The sequence below is a fragment of the Epinephelus moara genome, chromosome 19, assembly GCF_006386435.1.
Source record: "Epinephelus moara isolate mb chromosome 19, YSFRI_EMoa_1.0, whole genome shotgun sequence".
Lineage (NCBI taxonomy): Eukaryota > Metazoa > Chordata > Actinopteri > Perciformes > Serranidae > Epinephelus > Epinephelus moara.
Genome location: NC_065524.1, coordinates 31,330,636 through 31,349,983, shown reverse-complemented (window position 1 = coordinate 31,349,983; position 19,348 = coordinate 31,330,636). Strand labels below are relative to the sequence as shown.

Sequence of the window (19,348 nt, the reverse complement as noted above, 5' to 3'; positions counted from 1 at the left end):
TCAGCTCTGCAAAGAACTACAGCTGCACGATGACACACAGAGAATTATTCTGCAACCATTAACCAGTCATTTCGCACGCAAAAGTGTCTGCATGTGATGGTTTCAGGTTCTAGAATGAGTCATTTCTTTTTCTTACACAATATTAAACTGAATATATTTGGGTTTTGGATTGTTGGTTCGACAAAAAAAAAGATCTGATGATGTCACATTCATGTCAAGGAAACTGATGGGTATTTTTACTGTGCTCTGATGTTTGGCATGATGTTTTTGTTAGTTGAGGCCCACTGAAGACATGAACTTTAAGTATTTATAGTCTAGTATAGTGCAGAGTTTGCATGTTCTCCCTGTGTCAGTGAGGGTTTTCTCCGGGGTACTCCAGCTTCCTCCCACAGTCCAAAGACATGCAGGTTATGGTGACTCTAAATTGTCCGTAGGTGTGAATGTGAGTGTGAATGGTTGTCTCTATGTATCAGCCCTGTGATAGTCTGGTGACCTGTCCAGGGTGTAACCCCCCCCACAACCCCAACAGGTTACGCATGAGTAAACACCTGTATTAACATCTGTAATAATATATCTAAAACCTTGGCTTCATTAAAGAAAGATGGAAACAGGAACATTATCTTCTTTGATCTTCTTTGCTGATGACCATATCAAAGTAGTTTCTATGTTGCAGAGCTGTGACGAAACAGTGCTGCACATGCACTGTAGTATTATACAGTGGTACAGTTTTTGGCCACTGAGGCATGGGCACATTATGAGACAATGGTCCTCTGGGCACAGATATGCAAAAGGGCTCACCACCTCTCCACACAGAAGCAAGACACACAGTCTTTGTGTCGGTGTTGCCTCTTTTTTTTCATGATTTGTAGCCAGTAGTGTGTCTTTGAGTTAATTTTGTGCCTTTTTTTTTGTTCATTTTGTGTCTCTTCGTACTTGTTTTGCATCTCTTTATGGTCTTTTATGTCTCCTTGTGGTCATTTTGAGTCTCTTCCTGGTCTGTACCTGTTATTTCGAGTGATATTTTGCAGGTGAAGGCTGCAGGGGGCCTTCTGACACTCAAGTTTGCTGACATGAACTAGCATTAGTCAACATAAACTACTGGTTGTACCAGACAGAGTCAGGCTGTAGCCTCAGCACAGAACAGTGAATTAAGTCGAGAGAGGGTGCTTTTTATTGCTTTTTTATTGTTTATGAATTCAACTTTTTGTTTGCAAGACAAGGAATGTCTCATTTCTTCTTTATAAGTTACATAGTCTCGCTTTAAAAGTCAAACACGAGCAGGAAATGTTTTCAAGGTCTGCTCCAACACAAAACAGAAGCAGCAGTGGAAGGTTTGGAAATCAGTTCTCTGTGGCAGCTCTTTTATGATTTTACTGATGTTTATCAGTGAACTTTTCCTTTTTTGTTTTAATGAATTTATTGCTCTCAGCCCAAAGATGACTCACAACTGGAGTTGACTGGCTGCATGTCAACAAGTGGAGCGTGTCATTACAGGCTTTGCATGATATTCTGTGTTTCATAACATTTTTCTGACTGACAAAACAATCCCAGCTTATTTAGGCCCACAAGCTGGCTTTTTCCTAGAGCTTTCAACTGTAGTGCATGGTCTTCAGGAGCAGAGTGGGTGCGCTCTGTTGTCATGGTGACAGATCTTAGTTGGGGTTTTGTCAAGAATGATAAACTTAAATGCTTAATTTCAGTGTGATTGGCGTCACACTACTGACGGTGTCTGGGCAACAAGACTCATCTCTGTACACTGCATACATGAGAATTATTCTTTAAAACTTCCACATTAATAATAAGAGCTGAATTCAGTGTAGTCATGAAGCATGTTCAGAGGATTCCCAATCTTTTCAAGGGAACTGGAAATGACTGTGGAAACACTGTTTACTGTGAACTAGAGCTGAACAGTGGAGCCCCCAAAGAGGAGCCAAGAGGGAACATGGCCATCCTGATAAAATTGCCGGCCCCCTAATGTCCCCCCTTGGCACAAATCATTAATGGCCGACCTTACTGCCTTTAAAGAGGCTGTGGTTTGTTCATTTTTAAGCTATTGTTAAGGTAGCAGTCCATTGATACCAACCATGTAGGCTTATAGAGAAGGGAGCTAAGTAACGCTCCAGTTGGACTAAATTTTACTGAGTGAACAACTGACATGGCCATTTCCAAAGGGGTCCCTTGACCTCTTACCTCAAGATACCTAAATGAGAATGGGTTCTCTGGGTACCCACAAGTCTACCCTAAACTTAAGAAGCCTTGTTCCCAGTAACTGCTAGGTTCCTTACAATCAATATTCTACTTTAATTTAAAGCTGTGTATTTGTGTTTCCTGAAATTGAATTCCTGAAATTCAGTTATGGCCTTTGGTTCTGGTGCGCCACCTCAAGATGTTCAGGTGCCCCATCTGGCCACCCTAATGAATTTGGGGGGTGCTGCTGGAGCTGAATGTTTATTTGGCCAATATTTTAATTATCTGGAGACAGTTTAAATCATTTTTCAAGCAAAAATGTCAAACATGATTTCATCTTTGGGGTTTGAACTGCTGGTGAGACAGACACTTGAAAACATCAAGTTAGGCTCTTAAGAATTATGATGGTCATTTTAACACTTTTTTTTTTTTTTTTAACTTTTTGTAGACTAAATGATGAATCAACTAGTCAAGAAAATCAATGAGTTATGAATATAATTGTTAGCTGCAGCCCTTCAGTGAACTACACTGGGTTTACAGGTTTACTAAATCATCTATTCAGAGTAAAATCCAGAGTGAATCTTTTGACTGTGGTTTCACATTTCTCTCATATGCTTACTCATATAACGCAGTAAAAAAACAGAGGCTACCACACAGACATCCTTATAAATCACTTTTCTTTATTTAAATCAGCGTTAGGCAGTTATGCTATGAACAACACAGGAAAATAAAAACAAAAACAGTGACAAAAAGAAAGACATTAAAACATGAGATCCAGTTAACATTAACTGCACTTGGCACTGGATAGACGTTCATGGAAAGAGGAGAGAAAAAAAATATACACATTTTTTCATACTCAAAATAGAAGTGCCTCCAGTAATCATTAAGTCGACTGTTGGGAGTGAAAGACTAGAGAACTTAAATATGGTCTCAACAGTATTTCGACGTCGATAAAATACCGTTTTATATTCCGAGTTTAACGATACGCTGCACCCAGATTCAAATCGATGTCATCCTCAGCCTGCAACTGCCTCCGTGCTGTGGTGGATCTGAGTGAATACGACGGGTGAGGTGCTATGGCGTTGACACAGTCTGTAATATTGCTACAACTGCTCACACCCATTCATTCAGCTTGAGATTTACACAGAGAGAGAGGAGGCAGAGGCGAGGCTGTCTGATGACGAACAAATAGTATCACACCCCCACCCCTTCCATTGTCTCACCACCCACAAACCCCAAAGTACCATCACACACCTGGTGACAAGCTCAGGGGCTTTCCTTTGTGTATTTGTCCCTTTATAAATCAACCATCAATTCTTCATAAAAACATGGAGGAACTTCTGTTACCACAATACACTCCATTTACAATGGTAGTAGTGCACAGCAACAAAAAAAAGTCAATGAAAAACAAAAAAGTTAAGATATAAATTGAACTCCAACAAACAAACAAAAAAGTAAAAGCAGAACAAAAAGTAATCCCTCTCCCAGAAAAGAAAAAGTCATGATATCGTTTATAAAAACTGACATAAAAATGTGATCAGTTCTCGCTCACCTGGAACAGATGCTGAAAGCGGCCCGTGGCTGTTTGTGGTGGACCCTGATTGTGATATTACAGACGCTTTAGAGAAACTTTGCATCAATTTATCCCCTCCGGAGGTTGAATCAAAGGAAGGAAACTAAACTATCTGAACACTCGCTGCAGTAGCTGGTGGGTTTACCTGCCAAATATATCTCACAACACACCTATGTGGAGGTAAACAAGCACAGTTAATATTTCCTGACTTGGTTTTAACCTTCTCCACCAGACGTACACCAGCAGAGCAACATTAACCCTTTCAATTTGTAGTTTGAGTAAAGGAGGGGTTTCAGTGTAAATCTGCAAAAATGGAATTTGTTCTCGTGGGCTTGCGAGGAAAAGTGTGAGCCAATCCCAAACCAGGAGAGAGGAGAGGCAGAGAGGGGAGAGAGGAGGAGGTGACGGCTTGATTCCCTCTGATGTTTGAGGAGTATCAGAGCCGAAAGAGAGAGGAAGAGGGATAAATAGATATATACTCTGCGATGTGGGCGAGGGGGAGATGTGTGCATGTCATGTATGTGTGTGTTTGTATATATATGTGTGTGTGTGTGTGTGTGTGTGTGTGTGTGTGTGCGGTCTGTCCGTCCAGTGCTTTATCTGACGGTGACTCCGAGTTTTTCCAGCACGCGGACTCCCTTCTCCTGGTACTCCTCCCGGGTCAGCCAGAAGTTGTCCTTGTCCTTCATGATGTCGGCAAGCACAGCTCCGCCCAGGAACACCATGTGCTTTCGCCTGGGAGGATCCTCGATCCGGATCTTAAATTTCTACGAGACAAGGGGACACGGAGACATAAAAGACGGCCCTGTGCAACAAAGAGCTGTCCTGCAGTCTGAGGCTGAGTTCAAGCTGCAGCTCAAAGTGTCCCATTGTTTTGTTTTCCCTCAACTTGAAAGTCATAAACATCAAAATTCGATCCAGAGGCTTAAAAGCTGGTTCATCCAGTTAAATTCATGACTTTTTAAAGATCTTTTTAGGACCACATAAAATCCATTTTAACATGTTTCAAAACCATTCCGGCCAAAATATGACGAAAAACCAAGATTACTTACTATATCACATTGTTTTTTGTACTTCCCAGCAGAACATAACAATAATTCTTATTAATGTGACCTGGAAACCGATATGTGCATAATTCTAGTAACTAATTAATTAAAGGTCATTTAAGTTTTTGCATGTGTTGCGCAGCCGGATCTATCTCCACGGCACTGTGTTAGCACTAGAGAAAGATTTGGAAGCACCGATTATCATTCTGCTATAGGGAGAAAATAAAGCTCTGGCTTATTTATATATTTTTTAAACCAATCACAAATCATCTTGTGCAGCTCTAAGCCCAGGATGCAGCGACAGTGTTGGGGGTGAACTTGTTTTGGTGGAACATTTACATGTTAAAATGGCTAATTCTCTGCCAAAGAAAACTCCCACAAAAACAGTAACAGACGTATGTTGACTGTGAGATTCATCTTTCACTGATAAAAAAGACATTATTTGATCATCGGTGCCCAAGAGGTGAATCCTGACTATACTTCAGCTCTGAAGGAGCTCACTGGACCTGTTACAAGCGCAGATGATTTGCTGGCTGTATGTGGCTCTTGCAGAACATTATTATGACTATTGTATGAATATTATAGAAGCTTGTGTGAAGAAGAACCGAAAAGAAAATTGACATCGGACACCAGAGTCCTGCCAAACGCAATCAGGGCTTTTTGAGGTGCGTTGACAAGTTGTTTTATTTATTGCAGATCTTTACAACAATTCACTGAATCAACAAAGCTGGGACGTCTTATTGCACGATCCAAATCTTTGTCAAAACCTGCCATTTTCCGGGTGTAGATTGTTAGCTTGACTTTTATTGTTTCCTGAAGTGAAGGGGATATTGAAAACAGTGACACGCAGACAGCAGACGGGAGGGAGAATGCCGGCCTAGATCGCCAACCAATGGCAGGCTTACAGCCCCAGTCTACACCCGGAGAGTCAGACTTCATTTTCGCTAAAATCAACATTTCCCCATCCTGACACACTGAGCTTTAAAGCTACTGTAGGTAGCAGTAGTGACATGGTTGACGACACATGTGATGGTACCAACTGAAACTCAACAACAAGGATTTAACAGCCTCCTGCCTGAAGTATAGTTTGTCAAAACAATCCTGCTTTTTATTTGTGGGTGCATAACATTTCCCAACAGCCTGCAGTCAATAAAATCTCTTGGTCTTCTGCAACCAAGAGAAAACAAGAGACCATCTTGCAATGGGATCACTCCAGCCACGATACAGCGACGCGTGACTTAAACCACCCCTACTTCCAACTACACACCTGTAAAGTTTCTTGACTGCATCTTGCACAATTGTGACATTATCACGTTGACAAAATCTGTCCACAGACAAACATATAAACAGACAAACACTCAAAATGGCTTCACGGGTACTTCCTGCTACAATAGGTGTCACACACAGACACAGACAACGAATCACGAGGGAAAAACAATGCCAGCCGTTGCGACTGGTAAATATTTACGATGTCTGAAAATTAAGTTAAAGACCTTCGGAGACCTGCAGATACCCTGCTAGCATTTGTACATTCAAATCAAAATTTGGAATTGCTGCCACAGCAAACACGAGAACAGCTATCATAATTTCGGTGCCCGAGGCAGCTTGGCTCGACCAGCATAAGCAACAATACATCATTATACCTCAACAAAACAGCTGGAGGGACTAATATTTGGAGTTGACACCTGAAACTTCAAACTTGAAAGATGGCATTATAACTGAACTGTGTTTGAACAAAAAAAGGGAACAAAACCAGATATGTATATCATTGGAACAGTGCCATATTGCTACTGGATATGGGAGATATGGGACCCTTTGATGAGGATATTGATAGAATATGTAGACACAATCTGACAATAAATATTATGACAGGCAGTCGTTCCACCTGCATTAACACCAGCCGATGTTTTAGACCACATGGGGGCAAAACAAGCTGTAAACACAATATTGATGAAAATAATTATCACCTTATAAAGTTGATAGAGCAGATGTGAGCAAACACTGACAACATTCTAACATCCAGCAGATACAGAGTCGTATTAGCATCTATTTTTTTAAGCCTTTTTTGGGTCAATTGATAAATGTACATCAGCATTAACTCTCCTTTAGCTCTGCTTTGGACTCTACAACACCACTCAAACGAGAGCGGTGAGAATGAACCAAAACAATGAACTTAAAGATGCTAAAAGGTTTCGAAAAGCTGAAGGAACTAGAGCTCTAATTCTCTGTTGATTTGTCACCACGAGTGACACATTTCACATTACATACAATAATTTGATCCTCTGTTAATCTAAAATATTAGCCGGTGCAGCTTTAACGTGACACTCCACCCATAATCAGGTTGAAAGATGGCTTCAGTTCAAACTTAGTGACAAGTTCCTAAGACAGAAGAAGCATCAAAACATCAACACAAACTTCTCAAACCACTCCTGCCGCACTTCTCTGCTCTCCGTCTGTATGCTCAGTATGTTCCAAACACTCATATTTTCACCAAATAGGGCGAAAGACGCAGCTTCTGTTTGGGGCTCACGTGGCTAGCTGTCTAAACGTAGCTGCGAGCAACAAACAAACAGCTAAACGGTGCAAGATACAAATGAGGTGGTGTATTTAGCAATATTTTGACTGTTTGGAAGATAGCATATGGAATGGCAGACAACTGCCATGTGCGACAGGAATGGTTTACAACATTTTTATCCATGTTTTGATAACTTTTTCCCCCACTGTGAGGCCCTATCAACTGGAATACACTGTAACCGGCATGAATTCAAGCTGGCCGCTGTGAGAGAATACTTGACAAACTTTTTAACAGCCATCTTGGAAGTATTCGGCATAAAAATATTTAGGGATCACACATTTTGCTTTTCATGAAGGACATATGAAAAACACTATCACTACATATAAAGACTTGAATTCGAAAATGAGATCAACAGTCGCAGAAACCGAAGCCGGCTGCAGTTGTGGGCAGAAAAGTAAAGCACATAATGACTTGCTTTTAAACTCATGAGTCATCTGTAGACCTTTGTTTACAAAATAGTTCGGAGTAAAATCATCAGTGTCTTTGGGACACTGAAGTGGAAATGCGATGTGGGGATATTTTTCCAAAACAAATATTTATCATTGGGAAGTGAACCTCACATATGTTGTTATTAAAAGTGCTCTGTTTAAGTTAAATGAATGTCTGTTGACCTCCAGCACCACCTGGTGGTGGTCTAGGCACACTGCACCACTCTGAGACAAAACATGATAGTAAACTTTGCTCTTAAACCTCAGAGATGTGTTTGAGATGGATACGGTTCAAGTAGTAACTGCCCATAATTCAAGGCATTTAATTTATTCTATTGTGAACTCTCAGTGTTAGGGAGTTAACCTCATCGTGACAAAGGAGATATTGTCAGGTGTCAGTCACTGTTTACACACTAAACTGACTCAAATATGTTCCCCGAAGTAGTTGTAGCTCTCTGGCACTTTACTGCTCTCTCACAAATGGGAAACCCCGCCCAGGCCAACTTAAACAAACCCAGAGAATCAGCTGGAAATACAAATTCACACCAACTGGGAGGCCTTGTGCAGTAAAGCCAGACTTCAGCTCATCTGAGTGTACAATGAATTGGTCGCAGTGCCACTGACACTAATCAAGTTCTAATTTGAGCTAAAAATTAATGTTCTATGACCTGTTTTCAGAGTCATACTGAAAACCACATCTGAGCAGTTTTAGCTCAGAGGCCTTCTGCGATGCTCTTTACACACTCAACAGTGTAATCATAAATTACGGGTTGATATCTCACCGAAAGCTTGGCCACATCTCCCTTGAGCACACGCTCCAGGTATAGCTGCTTGAGTTCCCTCTCCAGCCGGGACGGCAGGCCCGGGTACATGGTGGATCCTCCTGATAGCACGATGTGTTTGTAGAACTCAGGCCTGATGATGGGAAGACAGAGAGAGGGTGAGAGCAGAGCACACAAGGAGAGAAAAGTCCACAAATGTTGAAAATGTACTTTCAAGACATTGCAGATTTACGTCCCTCAGTGAATTAAGATGAATTATACAAAACAGACCCATCAGCTCACACAGCAGGATTAAATAATGACGTATTGGGTTTCCATACCTACATTTGCTTGGTTATTTCCACTCTTTTACATACCCAAAGATCAATTTTCATACTTTCCATACAGAACTCTGGTGTGCAAGAAATATTTAGTTTGATATCTAAAACCCTCTTTTGCTTCAGTGGGAGCTCTGCTGGGCCAACACCACCATTTTACATATCTGTGGCTTATAAATGTTGTGTATTAATGTGCTTAAGAGTGGAAACAGTCACTTTCAGTACAGTGTCTACTAATGTATCTTTATTGGCACTGAAGTGTGTCCATACTCTTTCGCTGGCCTCACCTGGTGTCTATATCGGCTGCCTGGATGGTGTTGAAGAGGAGCTCAGCCACTCCGACACCCTCCACATTGATGAGGTGGGGCTGGAACAGAGCCTCAGGGGCCTCAAACCGCTCTCCTCCCACCTTGATCACACGACCATCTGGCAGCTGGAGATGTGTGGGAGCGTTGAGATGAAAAGACATGGAAAAAAAGAAAATATGACACCACTGAAGAGGTAGGATTTAATGTATGACTCAACAGAGAGTCATAAATCTTGAATCTAAGAATTAGAACGATACTGTTCAGTGGTTGTTTGGGATGTATGAAAGGAAATCATAACTTCTCAATAAGCCTTTTAAAAGAAAAATGTGTGTGTCTGCTGCATAACGTTGTACAGCGAGTTAAAGCGCAGTGAGTGTAGACTCCAAACTGAGCAGAGTGAATGTGTGTGTGACTATAAAAAGGCTTCATTCAGCCAAGGGCAGTGGGAGGAAGTGGAGCCCAGCCACCGCCGCAAAGTGGCTGCACAGGAAATGATGTAACGCACAGTTCAGGGCCCTTCGGCCACAGTTACATTGCCCTCCTTGTTTCGGCACACAAAACGATACTTACACATACATGTTCACACACCTACACACACACAGTCGCCTACACTAACCCAAACACACACGGTCAGTGAGCTCTGAGACACAACATGTGCTCGGTAAGGCGTGCAGTAACACAGACTTCAGGACCTGCGTTTAGATTCTGTGGTTCCCTCTGCAGGGAAAAGGGCCTTGGAAAGAAAAGCAAGCCTGGTGGAGGAGCACTGCACCCCCATATGTTTGAGTCCCAGAGAAAACAGTTAGTCAGCAGCACTGCCCAGTCCTGAAGCAGCCAACAGATCCAACAAGGGGCATGTGGTAGTCTACTTAGCTCCGCGCAGAAACAGATTTGGTTACCCCATTAAGTTTTGATTACTTGAAAATACTACCACTTCTGAATAACAAATCCTTTGGGAGTGATTTTTTTCTACAATGCTATTCTGAGCTGAAATATGAAACTCATCCCAATCCCAGAGGGCTAAAAATATATTGCATTTGTACATAGAAATGACCAACCTAAAAAAAAAGCAGTTAATGCACACTTGTATCCCAAATATGAAAACATCCTCTGCCTTCTTCATCTTCATATTCAGTCTCAGATACTCCTTTTTCCACCAACATGGAACGGGTTTCACTCCCATGTGCGCACTTAATTTTAAACCACTCAGAGCATTTCGAACAACATCAAAAAACGTTTCAAAAGCAAAATGTTGGTTCCCAGCTGGAACCAAACAACAGATGGTTTTCCCCAACCTGAAGTGCAAACTGTGGCGACATCAGTGTGCCGTCACGTTCTACAAGTTGGAAAGAGAAAGTAATCTTGCACCTAATTGCCCTCTTATCATTAATGGTTGGTCCATTCTTGTTTATTGGATAAAAACAAATATCTGTAACTAATGATAATAATCAATGTGATCCACCATCTTGCTGACGCATCCTTGTTCACAATGGTTAGGCTTAAAACTGGTGAAAAAGCAGGCTGGTTTGCTAGATAGCACCAATGTTTCAAGAATCCTGAGTGAAACTGGATCAAGAACAAAAGGGTATCATCGTCCTGGCTGATTTTCTGGTGCCCATATCTCTGATTTAGCTCATATACTGCAGTCCTTTAATCGCAGGTGTTCTTTTTTTTTCTTGGTTGTTTTATGGCACATTAATTAGAGAGATGACGGCAGGAAACAGGTACAGCAAGTGGGACAACATGGCATGCTACCACAAGCACACAAGGGGAGACATGTTGGTGTTCATAAAAACTGCATCAGCGATCTATTAGAACTTCTCTTTTGGGTCTTAAGTCAACTGTTTGCACTGTTGTTATGTTTCTGATGTTTATCCAGTTCCCTTTTCCCTTATGTGATGCCAACTGAGTGAATAATGCACAGAATATCTATATGAGGGAGGCAACTCGTTTTTAAGTCTGGCCTCACACTGGTTACTGTGTCTGCACACCTAATGAAATGACAACCACAAACACCAGCTCCGCAGCTGTTAGAAACTGTACAAAAAGCCACATCCTAAACCTCATCTGTAGGCACTACCAGTGACTGTACCAACAACCTGTGCACTTATGGTAGTTTTTATTCAAATCATTTTATGCTAAATTCAAATCTAAGGTGAGATTTACCCGTTTTATTTTGTTGAAAATTTAAAAAATGCAAGTATATACCGTGTATGACTCCACCAGCACGGTGGTCTCCAGCGCCAGCTTCTGCTCCTGCTCGATGTTGTAGCCCACGTAGCACAGCTTCTCCTTCATCATGCGCACCGTCTCAAAGTCTGCAGAGTGGTTGAAGGCATAACCCCTCAACAACAACAACTGCACCATGCGAGGGCAAATGATGATGGGAGAGAAAAAGCAAAAAGAAGGTGAGAAAGGTCAGAAAGAATATTAATATATTTATATTTATTTAAATAAGAATTAGTGGTAGTGACAGGTCTTCTCATAATTAAGACCCTGTTACTTAATTTACAAAGAATGTGATGCTGGTTTCCCCTTTCTAAAGAGCATCATGACTCTGTCAAATTCCAGATTTTGATGATAACCCATTTTTTAAGACTAGACTCGAACATATTTGCTACACTAAAATGCCTAAAAATATGAATTAAAAGGCGTATTTTAGAAGTAGACTGATGGTCTACAGTACGTTATAATGGTGCAGCACTGTGAAGTCTTATTATCTAAAATCTACCATGGGAAGATGAACCCACATGATTTTTAAATCAATCAAATTGACACATTCATACAGTATATACTCAACTGACTGTGTGTTTTGTTAATCTGATTTGAGAGTCTGTCATGTCTGATACCTTGATGAGGTAGCGGGTGATATCCCTGCCTGCGATGTCCAGACGTCTTGTCAGATGCGGCAGGCTGAAGCCCTCATACACTGGACAGATGTGTGTCACACCATCTCCCGAGTCCACCACCACACCGGTCAAAAGGCCTGATAAAGAAAAAAAAAAAAAAAACCCACACACTACAGTTAATCATCTACAATCCTACCAAACTAGGTGTGTTTGTTTCTGAGTTTTAACCAGTGTGTGCTTTGGGCTACTGATTGTTAGCCTTGTTGGCTGGGTAAACATACAAACCTGGAAAGATAACACATCTAACGTAAGAATCAACTGCTAATAATGGCTCACTTGTTAGTAATAACCTCAGAGACAAAACAGTAAAGCAGCACACAGACATCATGTAGAGCTGTGTGTGTGTGTGTAAGACACAGACTGAGGCTCACTGTGGGTTCAGATGATTTCAGAATTCATTTGATCCTGCCTGAAGCACCACAAAGGTTGGTTTAACCCATGTTAACACTTTGGATAATGTGAGGATATCATGTCTGTCACTGGAGCATTATGAAATGATAATCATGTGACTTTCTGACACAAAGAGAAACATATCTGGTATCCAAGTCGTCTCATAAAACAAATCTTTGCACAAACTATTTGACAAAGGTGTGGTCGTTAAATACAGCCACATAAGAATATTTCTACTATTAAAATGAAAAGCCGTCTGCCTCTGAGCTCCTCAACTACTATTAATTTGCCAGTTATAACACAGACATAATTCTGGTGTCAGGGGAAATCTAATTTATGGGTGACAGGTTTGCTGGAATAGAACACCTGCAAAATCTCTGTGATAAGGAAACTGATTAAACTTGCAGAGCAAAGCATGCACGTCTGTCTCCCTACCTTGGGCATACAGTGTCAGCACGGCTTGAATAGCAATGTAGACTCCTGTAAACTGGTAGGTCTCAAACATCACCTGCAGGAGAAGCCAGAAAACATCAGATAGTTAGAACAGTTGTTTTTACCTTCCCTACATGAGACTACAAAACTACCTCCAAGCTGCACACATACAGAAATAATCGTCAACATACCTCAATGATTTTTTCGCGGTTCTTGGTGGGGTTCATGGGCGGCTCGGTCAGCAAGATCTTGCAGTTGCGAGAGTCGATGTTGAGCTTCTCTGGGCCGAAGGTGTAGTCCCACAGGTGCTTCATGTCATCCCAGTTCCTGACGATGCCGTTCTCCATGGGGTAGTTGACTTCCAGCATGGAGCGCAGCTCGCTGGCCTCGTCCCCCACCATCAGGTCCTGGCGAGAGGGGTCAAAGATCAGCAGACATAAATATTTAGAAGCTCTGCAGTGTTGCACTCCACTTCTGAAAGCCAGTTTGCATCATTCAGAGTCACTGGGAGTAGAGATGAGCACTGAGTATTGGTTTGTGGTAATGAAGTAAGTCATTTTAATTTGCCCGTTTGGCCTGCTGGTCTCATAATTTCAGAGAAACTGGGTCATCAAGCTGAGTCATCTGTTAGATGACGACAGCTGCAGTAATGTCCTCGCCCAAAGTAGCTTTTTGCTTTAAAACTCAGTTACCCAACATGCACAAGCCATCTTTTTCCATGCATCTACACCTGGAAACACTTGCGTTTCCCTCTAGCTACAGTAAACCACTTGTTTTAGCACCATTCAACTAGCTGCATGCAAGGCAGCCTGGCAATGTAAACAACCGCTGGATTAGAGCTTAGTGTTAGCCACACAGTCAAGCATCTCACGTTCCACTTGGAGACATCAAAAGCCTACTGAAGGCAGCCATTTTATGGGTTCATCCTGTGTGCTTTGGCATTAACAAAGTACCAGTCACAGGCATTGCCTCCATGTGGTCTCAATAAAAAAAAAGGAAAAAAGAAAAACAGAAAAACAGATGTGCTTCCGTCTTCGACTTTCAGCTGTCTGCTATGCACCCTCAAGTGTGGACACTTCCTCTGCACTTGTAAAGGTGAAACACCCGCAGATGCTAAAGCAAATACTCTGAACTTAAATTAGATATGTTTGTGACATCATCACAGTGAGGCAACTAGATCTGTGATGCACATACGTACACAACATTTAGCATTTAACACCACTTATTGTAGCTGCAGCTGACATTTTAAGTTCTTTTTTGCTGAAAACTGTTGTGATTATTTGAGTCCTTAAATAGCAGCAGGATTGGGGGGGGGGGTAGCTGTCAGGATGCGCCAGCAGATCAGAGACTCTGAAAAATGGAATCGGTCCAAAATCTCTTTTAGCACTCCATCGATAACAGCTGGCCTCTGATTCATCACAGCCATTTCTACAACACTTTGAGCCTGGAGAGAGAGAAGTGCATTAACGTAAGGGCTGTATATCTATCAGACTCGCTGCCACTCATTTGGCCAACACTCAAACTCAACAACAACTCGTCGGGATGCAGAAAAATGGGATCATTGTGTGAGTAAAAAAGCATAAAAGAAAACAAATGAAGAAAAGACACTGGACAAAAAAACCCCAAACATCTAAGACAAAACAAAAAAAGAGTTTAATTTGGTTGAGATCAAAACATGGCACAACTCTCTGGCGCAGGCAAGAACAGGAGGCACACACCAACCTGAACTTACCATCTTCTGGGCATTCTACTTCATCAGGGGGGACAAAACATGGAGGAAGAGGAAGGTAGATATAAAGTAAAAAAGATGAATAAACCAAAAATTGGGAAGAACAGGAGAAAGATAAAGATAGGTTTCATGCTAAAATAATGGGAAACCATCTGACATTTAGACCTCTGCTGCCAAATCAGCTGATCATTACCAAAATCACAGTATTCAAAGACTTCATATTTGCAGGAATAGACTAGAGATACTCTTGTTTATACTGGGAGGATGTCTAAAACAAGCTGGTAGAGCTATAGTTGGAGGATTGATTCTGTTATCTAACAGATTTGAGAACTGAATGACACTCTTACTGGAGCTCACCATGAGTCTATAACAGATTTTTAGACGGGAATTAGACAGTCTATGGCTTTGATTTTGTGCTTATATCAGAAACTGATTTGCTCCGTTGTGTGTGATTTCATATCTTGCTTTTTTACTCGTTTGCAGATAATATTTTTGTCTCATCTGCGGTTTCCTGACCAGGTCTTGCCCTTGAAATCAAGACTTTTTGGTCAAATGACTCAACAGCAACATCAGGTGGACCAGTTCCTACCTTGATCACAATGTTTCCGACTTTGGCTGTCGAGCGAATGATGGGCCTCCCAACAAGCGCAGGGAAGATGTGCTCTGGAAAATTGGAGCCTGCATAGCCGCACTTGACAAACTAGAGGAGAGAGACAAGAAAAGCAGAGCACAGAGGAAGTGATGTGAGGAAATACATTTGAGCACTGATGAGATAAACTGGGCAATACAGCCAGACAACGTCCCAGTCATCCTGCTGATAACAGTGGGCTTAATTAGCATTTAGACGGAGATAAAAATGTAACCACCGACGTCACCACGCCAGAACCTCTGTGTATGTGTGTGAACATCTGCAGCTAGTGCCTGCTTTAGCCTCCATCACAGTGATAGAAATGTATACCTCAGATCTTGAATGTTAGTATGATGGGGCTGACCGATACTGACACAAGTCATTCATCAAAATATTTTTTAAAGAATTAAGGACTATGATAATCTAAACCAATACTAAGAGATTTTTTTACATAAGAAGAATCTGACCTAAGACTTTTTTCCAAACTGCTAGGGTCAATGGGTAGATTCAAGGATGATCTGCCAGGCAGGGTTTTATTGATTAAAGTAAAATTTGAGAATTAAGTCCACACAAATCATTTCTGTAATTCCCCAACAAAGGAATTTGGTTAAATAAAATTTCACGAAAAACAACTGAGGTGACCCGATTCTGTCTGCAATGTAATTGGAATCAGCTGCTGTTTGAATAACCATCTCACAGAACCAGTTCAACTCCCATGGTGAGTTTTAGGGGAAGATTGTTAAATTTACGAGTAAAACAAACAATTCAGAGTTGTCTGTCTCCTTGTTTTGCAGCTGCATGTGCTTGGTAGGAGCGTGAAGAAAAGTTCAACTGTCAGATTTTACAGTGGACTATGATGTGAAACAGCATGCATCAGAGCTCTAAAAATGTGCTGGTGACATATGTGGCTGTGGTTCAGACTCCTCTCACTTCCTCCTGACTTCTCAATTCAACCCTGACAATTTTTTTTCTAGCTCTGCATACAGCTCTTGAAAAAGTCTTATCTCAAAAAAACCTTATTAGTCAGTAGCATGCTGAGCCGACATCCTCTTTGACTGCTGACAAGGTTTAGAAAGGAAGTCATGGCAAACTAAAAGAAACCTGTGTGCAATGAGTAACTCTTAAACAAAAGAACAGATCAGCAAAGTTTATGTTGTACGCTGGATGAGGTAGAAACTGCTCATTCTGTCAACAAACCACAGCAGATTGAAAATCCCCTAAATACACCAGCCTAATATCATTATAACAATAACACTATACCTCATACTACACTGTCCTACATCTTACTATACTATGTTGTTAATATGTTATATTGGGGCCTTGGGCACTTGTGATGTGCCATTGGTGTGTAATTGTGTGTGTGAATAATTAGCGCTAGTTATGGTCATGATGAGCAGGTGGCGTCTTGCATGGTGACCTCTGCCACCAGTATATTAATGTGTTTCAATGGGTGAATTATGGCTTGTGATGTAAGGCTTTGAGTGTTCACTAAGACTAGAAAAACACTACAACGACCATTTACACAGGATATATTTCTATTTTTCTATATCAATATAGACAACAAAGGAATCTTAACTTAATCACAGTACATTAAAGCTGCAACAATTAATTGATTAGCTGTCAATTATTCACCAACTAAATTGACAATTTGAGTATTTTTTTTGAGTATTTATTGGTTTGTAAATGTGATTATTTCCTGGTATCTTTCCTCCTTTATGAGAGTAAACTGAATATATTTGGGGTGTAGACAAAACAAAACATTTAGGGAAAGTCGTCTTGGGCTTTGGGAATCACTGAAGGACATTTGTCATCATTTTCCGACATTTTATAGACTAAACAACTAATCGACAGATTAATCACCACTAAAAATAACTGTTAGTTGCAACCCCATTACATATTATTTTAGTGCAGACTACTTACATAGCACTAGACTTGTTGCTATTACTCATACCATGATGTCACTTTTGTGTCTTTGTCTTATTGGTCTGGTATAGTTCATATTTTTACCTCTACTCTTTATACCAGCTTCTTAAATGTGAATATTTTCTGGCTTCTTTCCTCCACTGTGACAGTAAACTGAATATGCCTGGGTTGTAGACAAAACAAAACATTTAGGGAAAGTCATCTTGGGCACTGGGAAACACTGAAGGACATTTTAGACCAAACAACTAATCGAATAATGGAGAAAATAATTGACAGATTAATCGACAATGAAAACAATTGTTAGCTGCAGCCCCATTACATATTAATCTGGTGTAGGCTGTTTAAATAACACTGGACTTCTTGCCAATACTGACACCTCTGTGTCACTTTTGTAACTGTCTTATTTTTACTTCTACTCTTATATTAGTCATACATACCTCTTTTATTTTTTACCTCTCTATTCATCTGCACCTGTTCCTGTCCTTGTGCTGTTGCAGAACCTTAATCCCCCCTCTGGGGATCAATAAGGGCTTATCTTACCTTATAATATCTAATGGACTATTTAACCAACCAGCTAGGTTGTGACAAAAGTACCACACAAAAACATGTGGTGCATATGTGACCTACACTGGGCTGGTGGTCGGTTGTTATTTGCCAGTATTGAAGCCTGTTTCGTAATGTTTCTCATGACACACCTAGAATTTCCTCGAGTATCTGTCAAACCGTCAAAAGCCCTCGTCTATCCAGTAAGGACATGTTAAAACAAAGCTGATTGAGGACGGGTGCATGAGAGAAATAAAGTATGCGGGGTAGTCTTTCCACGACACAAAGACCTGACTAACTCCAACTTAGGTGACATTTCTATCCGGGAAGTTGCTGCTGAACAGGAAAACATAAAGGTGGTTCATTAACCTGACACGGCCTAGCTACCGTTACACCTAGCTGACAAAAAAACTAACGTTAGCCGCTGTCCTTGATAGTTAAATCAAATGTGCAAGACAAATACTGAATCTGCAGACACTGCATTGTTTGCAAGACAAATCACAGACATGACCGACGCAGCTGCCAGACAGTATAAACCAGACAGCCAGCTGTTGGATGCTAGCAGCAAATTAGCAGGCTAGCTAGCTGCTTTAGCTTAGTAACCAGTGGTAGCAAATTGGTAGTTACTCGTCTGCCTTAATTTTGGGGGGTTGTACTACTGTGGGAGGTTTAGCCAGAGCTGTGTATTCAGCTTTTACCCCGACATTTACACCCACCCTACGTGCCGTTTCCGTGTCGGGTCCGGATGAATGAAAATTAGCAGGCTAACAAGCTAGCTAGCTACCCACCCAGTTAACGCTAGCTAGCTTGGACGCTGACAGCCCCACTTCCTGTTTCAGCAAATCGCTCGACATAACGGCTCCGTTCAAAGCGAGCCACGGTTTGAGAGCGTGTCGGGCCAAAGCAGCAAACTTACCCCGGTCCCATTATCACAGACCACCACTTTCCTTCCCTGGCTGTCCATTATGTAAAAGCCCAGTTGCCGCTGAACCTCCCTCAACTTTCTTCGGCAAGCCGGAAGGAAGACACACCAACCCGGCCGAGAGGAGGAAGGGAAGGGTGCTCATCCGGTGTGTGACAGAGACGTTCAAATGTCAGTCACTCCCTCCAAGATCAATGCAAAGCTTCAAACTCCTTAATTTTACCATCACAACAAATGCATTGACTGATTGCATCGCCAGAAACAAAAAAACCTTCAAATTCCTGGATCCGTATATTCAATGCAGCCTCATTCAGTTTCCAAATGCAGCATGTAAATACAAGTGTTATGTCTTGGGTAGAGACAAGTGTAAAGCCTCTCATCTGGTTATAAAGGTTCATTTTTATTCCCTAAAACTGTCTAGATCTTCCGATCAAGCATCATGGACACATCAATAGATAATTTTGCACATTCCTGCCCAAAATTGTGCAGCTCTTTAATGTTAAAGCAAATATTATAAGGTGAATTCAGGGTTACTGGGACATAAGGTCAATTGGGACAGTAAAACTATACAGGGTTTATTTTCTCAACTGATAAGTAAAAAAAAAAAAAAACGTCTTAGCTGTGAAACCACACAATCAAAACTGCATGCCTCATGG

At 41.3% G+C, this 19,348-nt stretch overlaps 1 protein-coding gene across 1 annotated transcript; it reads right to left on the bottom strand.

Annotated features, from left to right (window-relative positions):
- Positions 1–2,847: 2,847 nt before the first annotated feature.
- On the bottom strand, positions 2,848–18,839 carry LOC126406502 (actin-related protein 2-B-like). Its single transcript, XM_050070808.1, has 9 exons — positions 18,687–18,839; positions 15,266–15,376; positions 13,139–13,354; positions 12,951–13,023; positions 12,066–12,202; positions 11,425–11,574; positions 9,196–9,341; positions 8,592–8,724; positions 2,848–4,527 (listed from the first exon to the last, which is right to left on the bottom strand). Exons 1-9 carry the CDS (start codon positions 18,732–18,734, stop codon positions 4,357–4,359), a joined length of 1,185 nt encoding a protein of 394 aa, XP_049926765.1. The 5' UTR covers positions 18,735–18,839; the 3' UTR covers positions 2,848–4,356.
- Between the last annotated feature and the right edge of the window lie 509 nt (positions 18,840–19,348).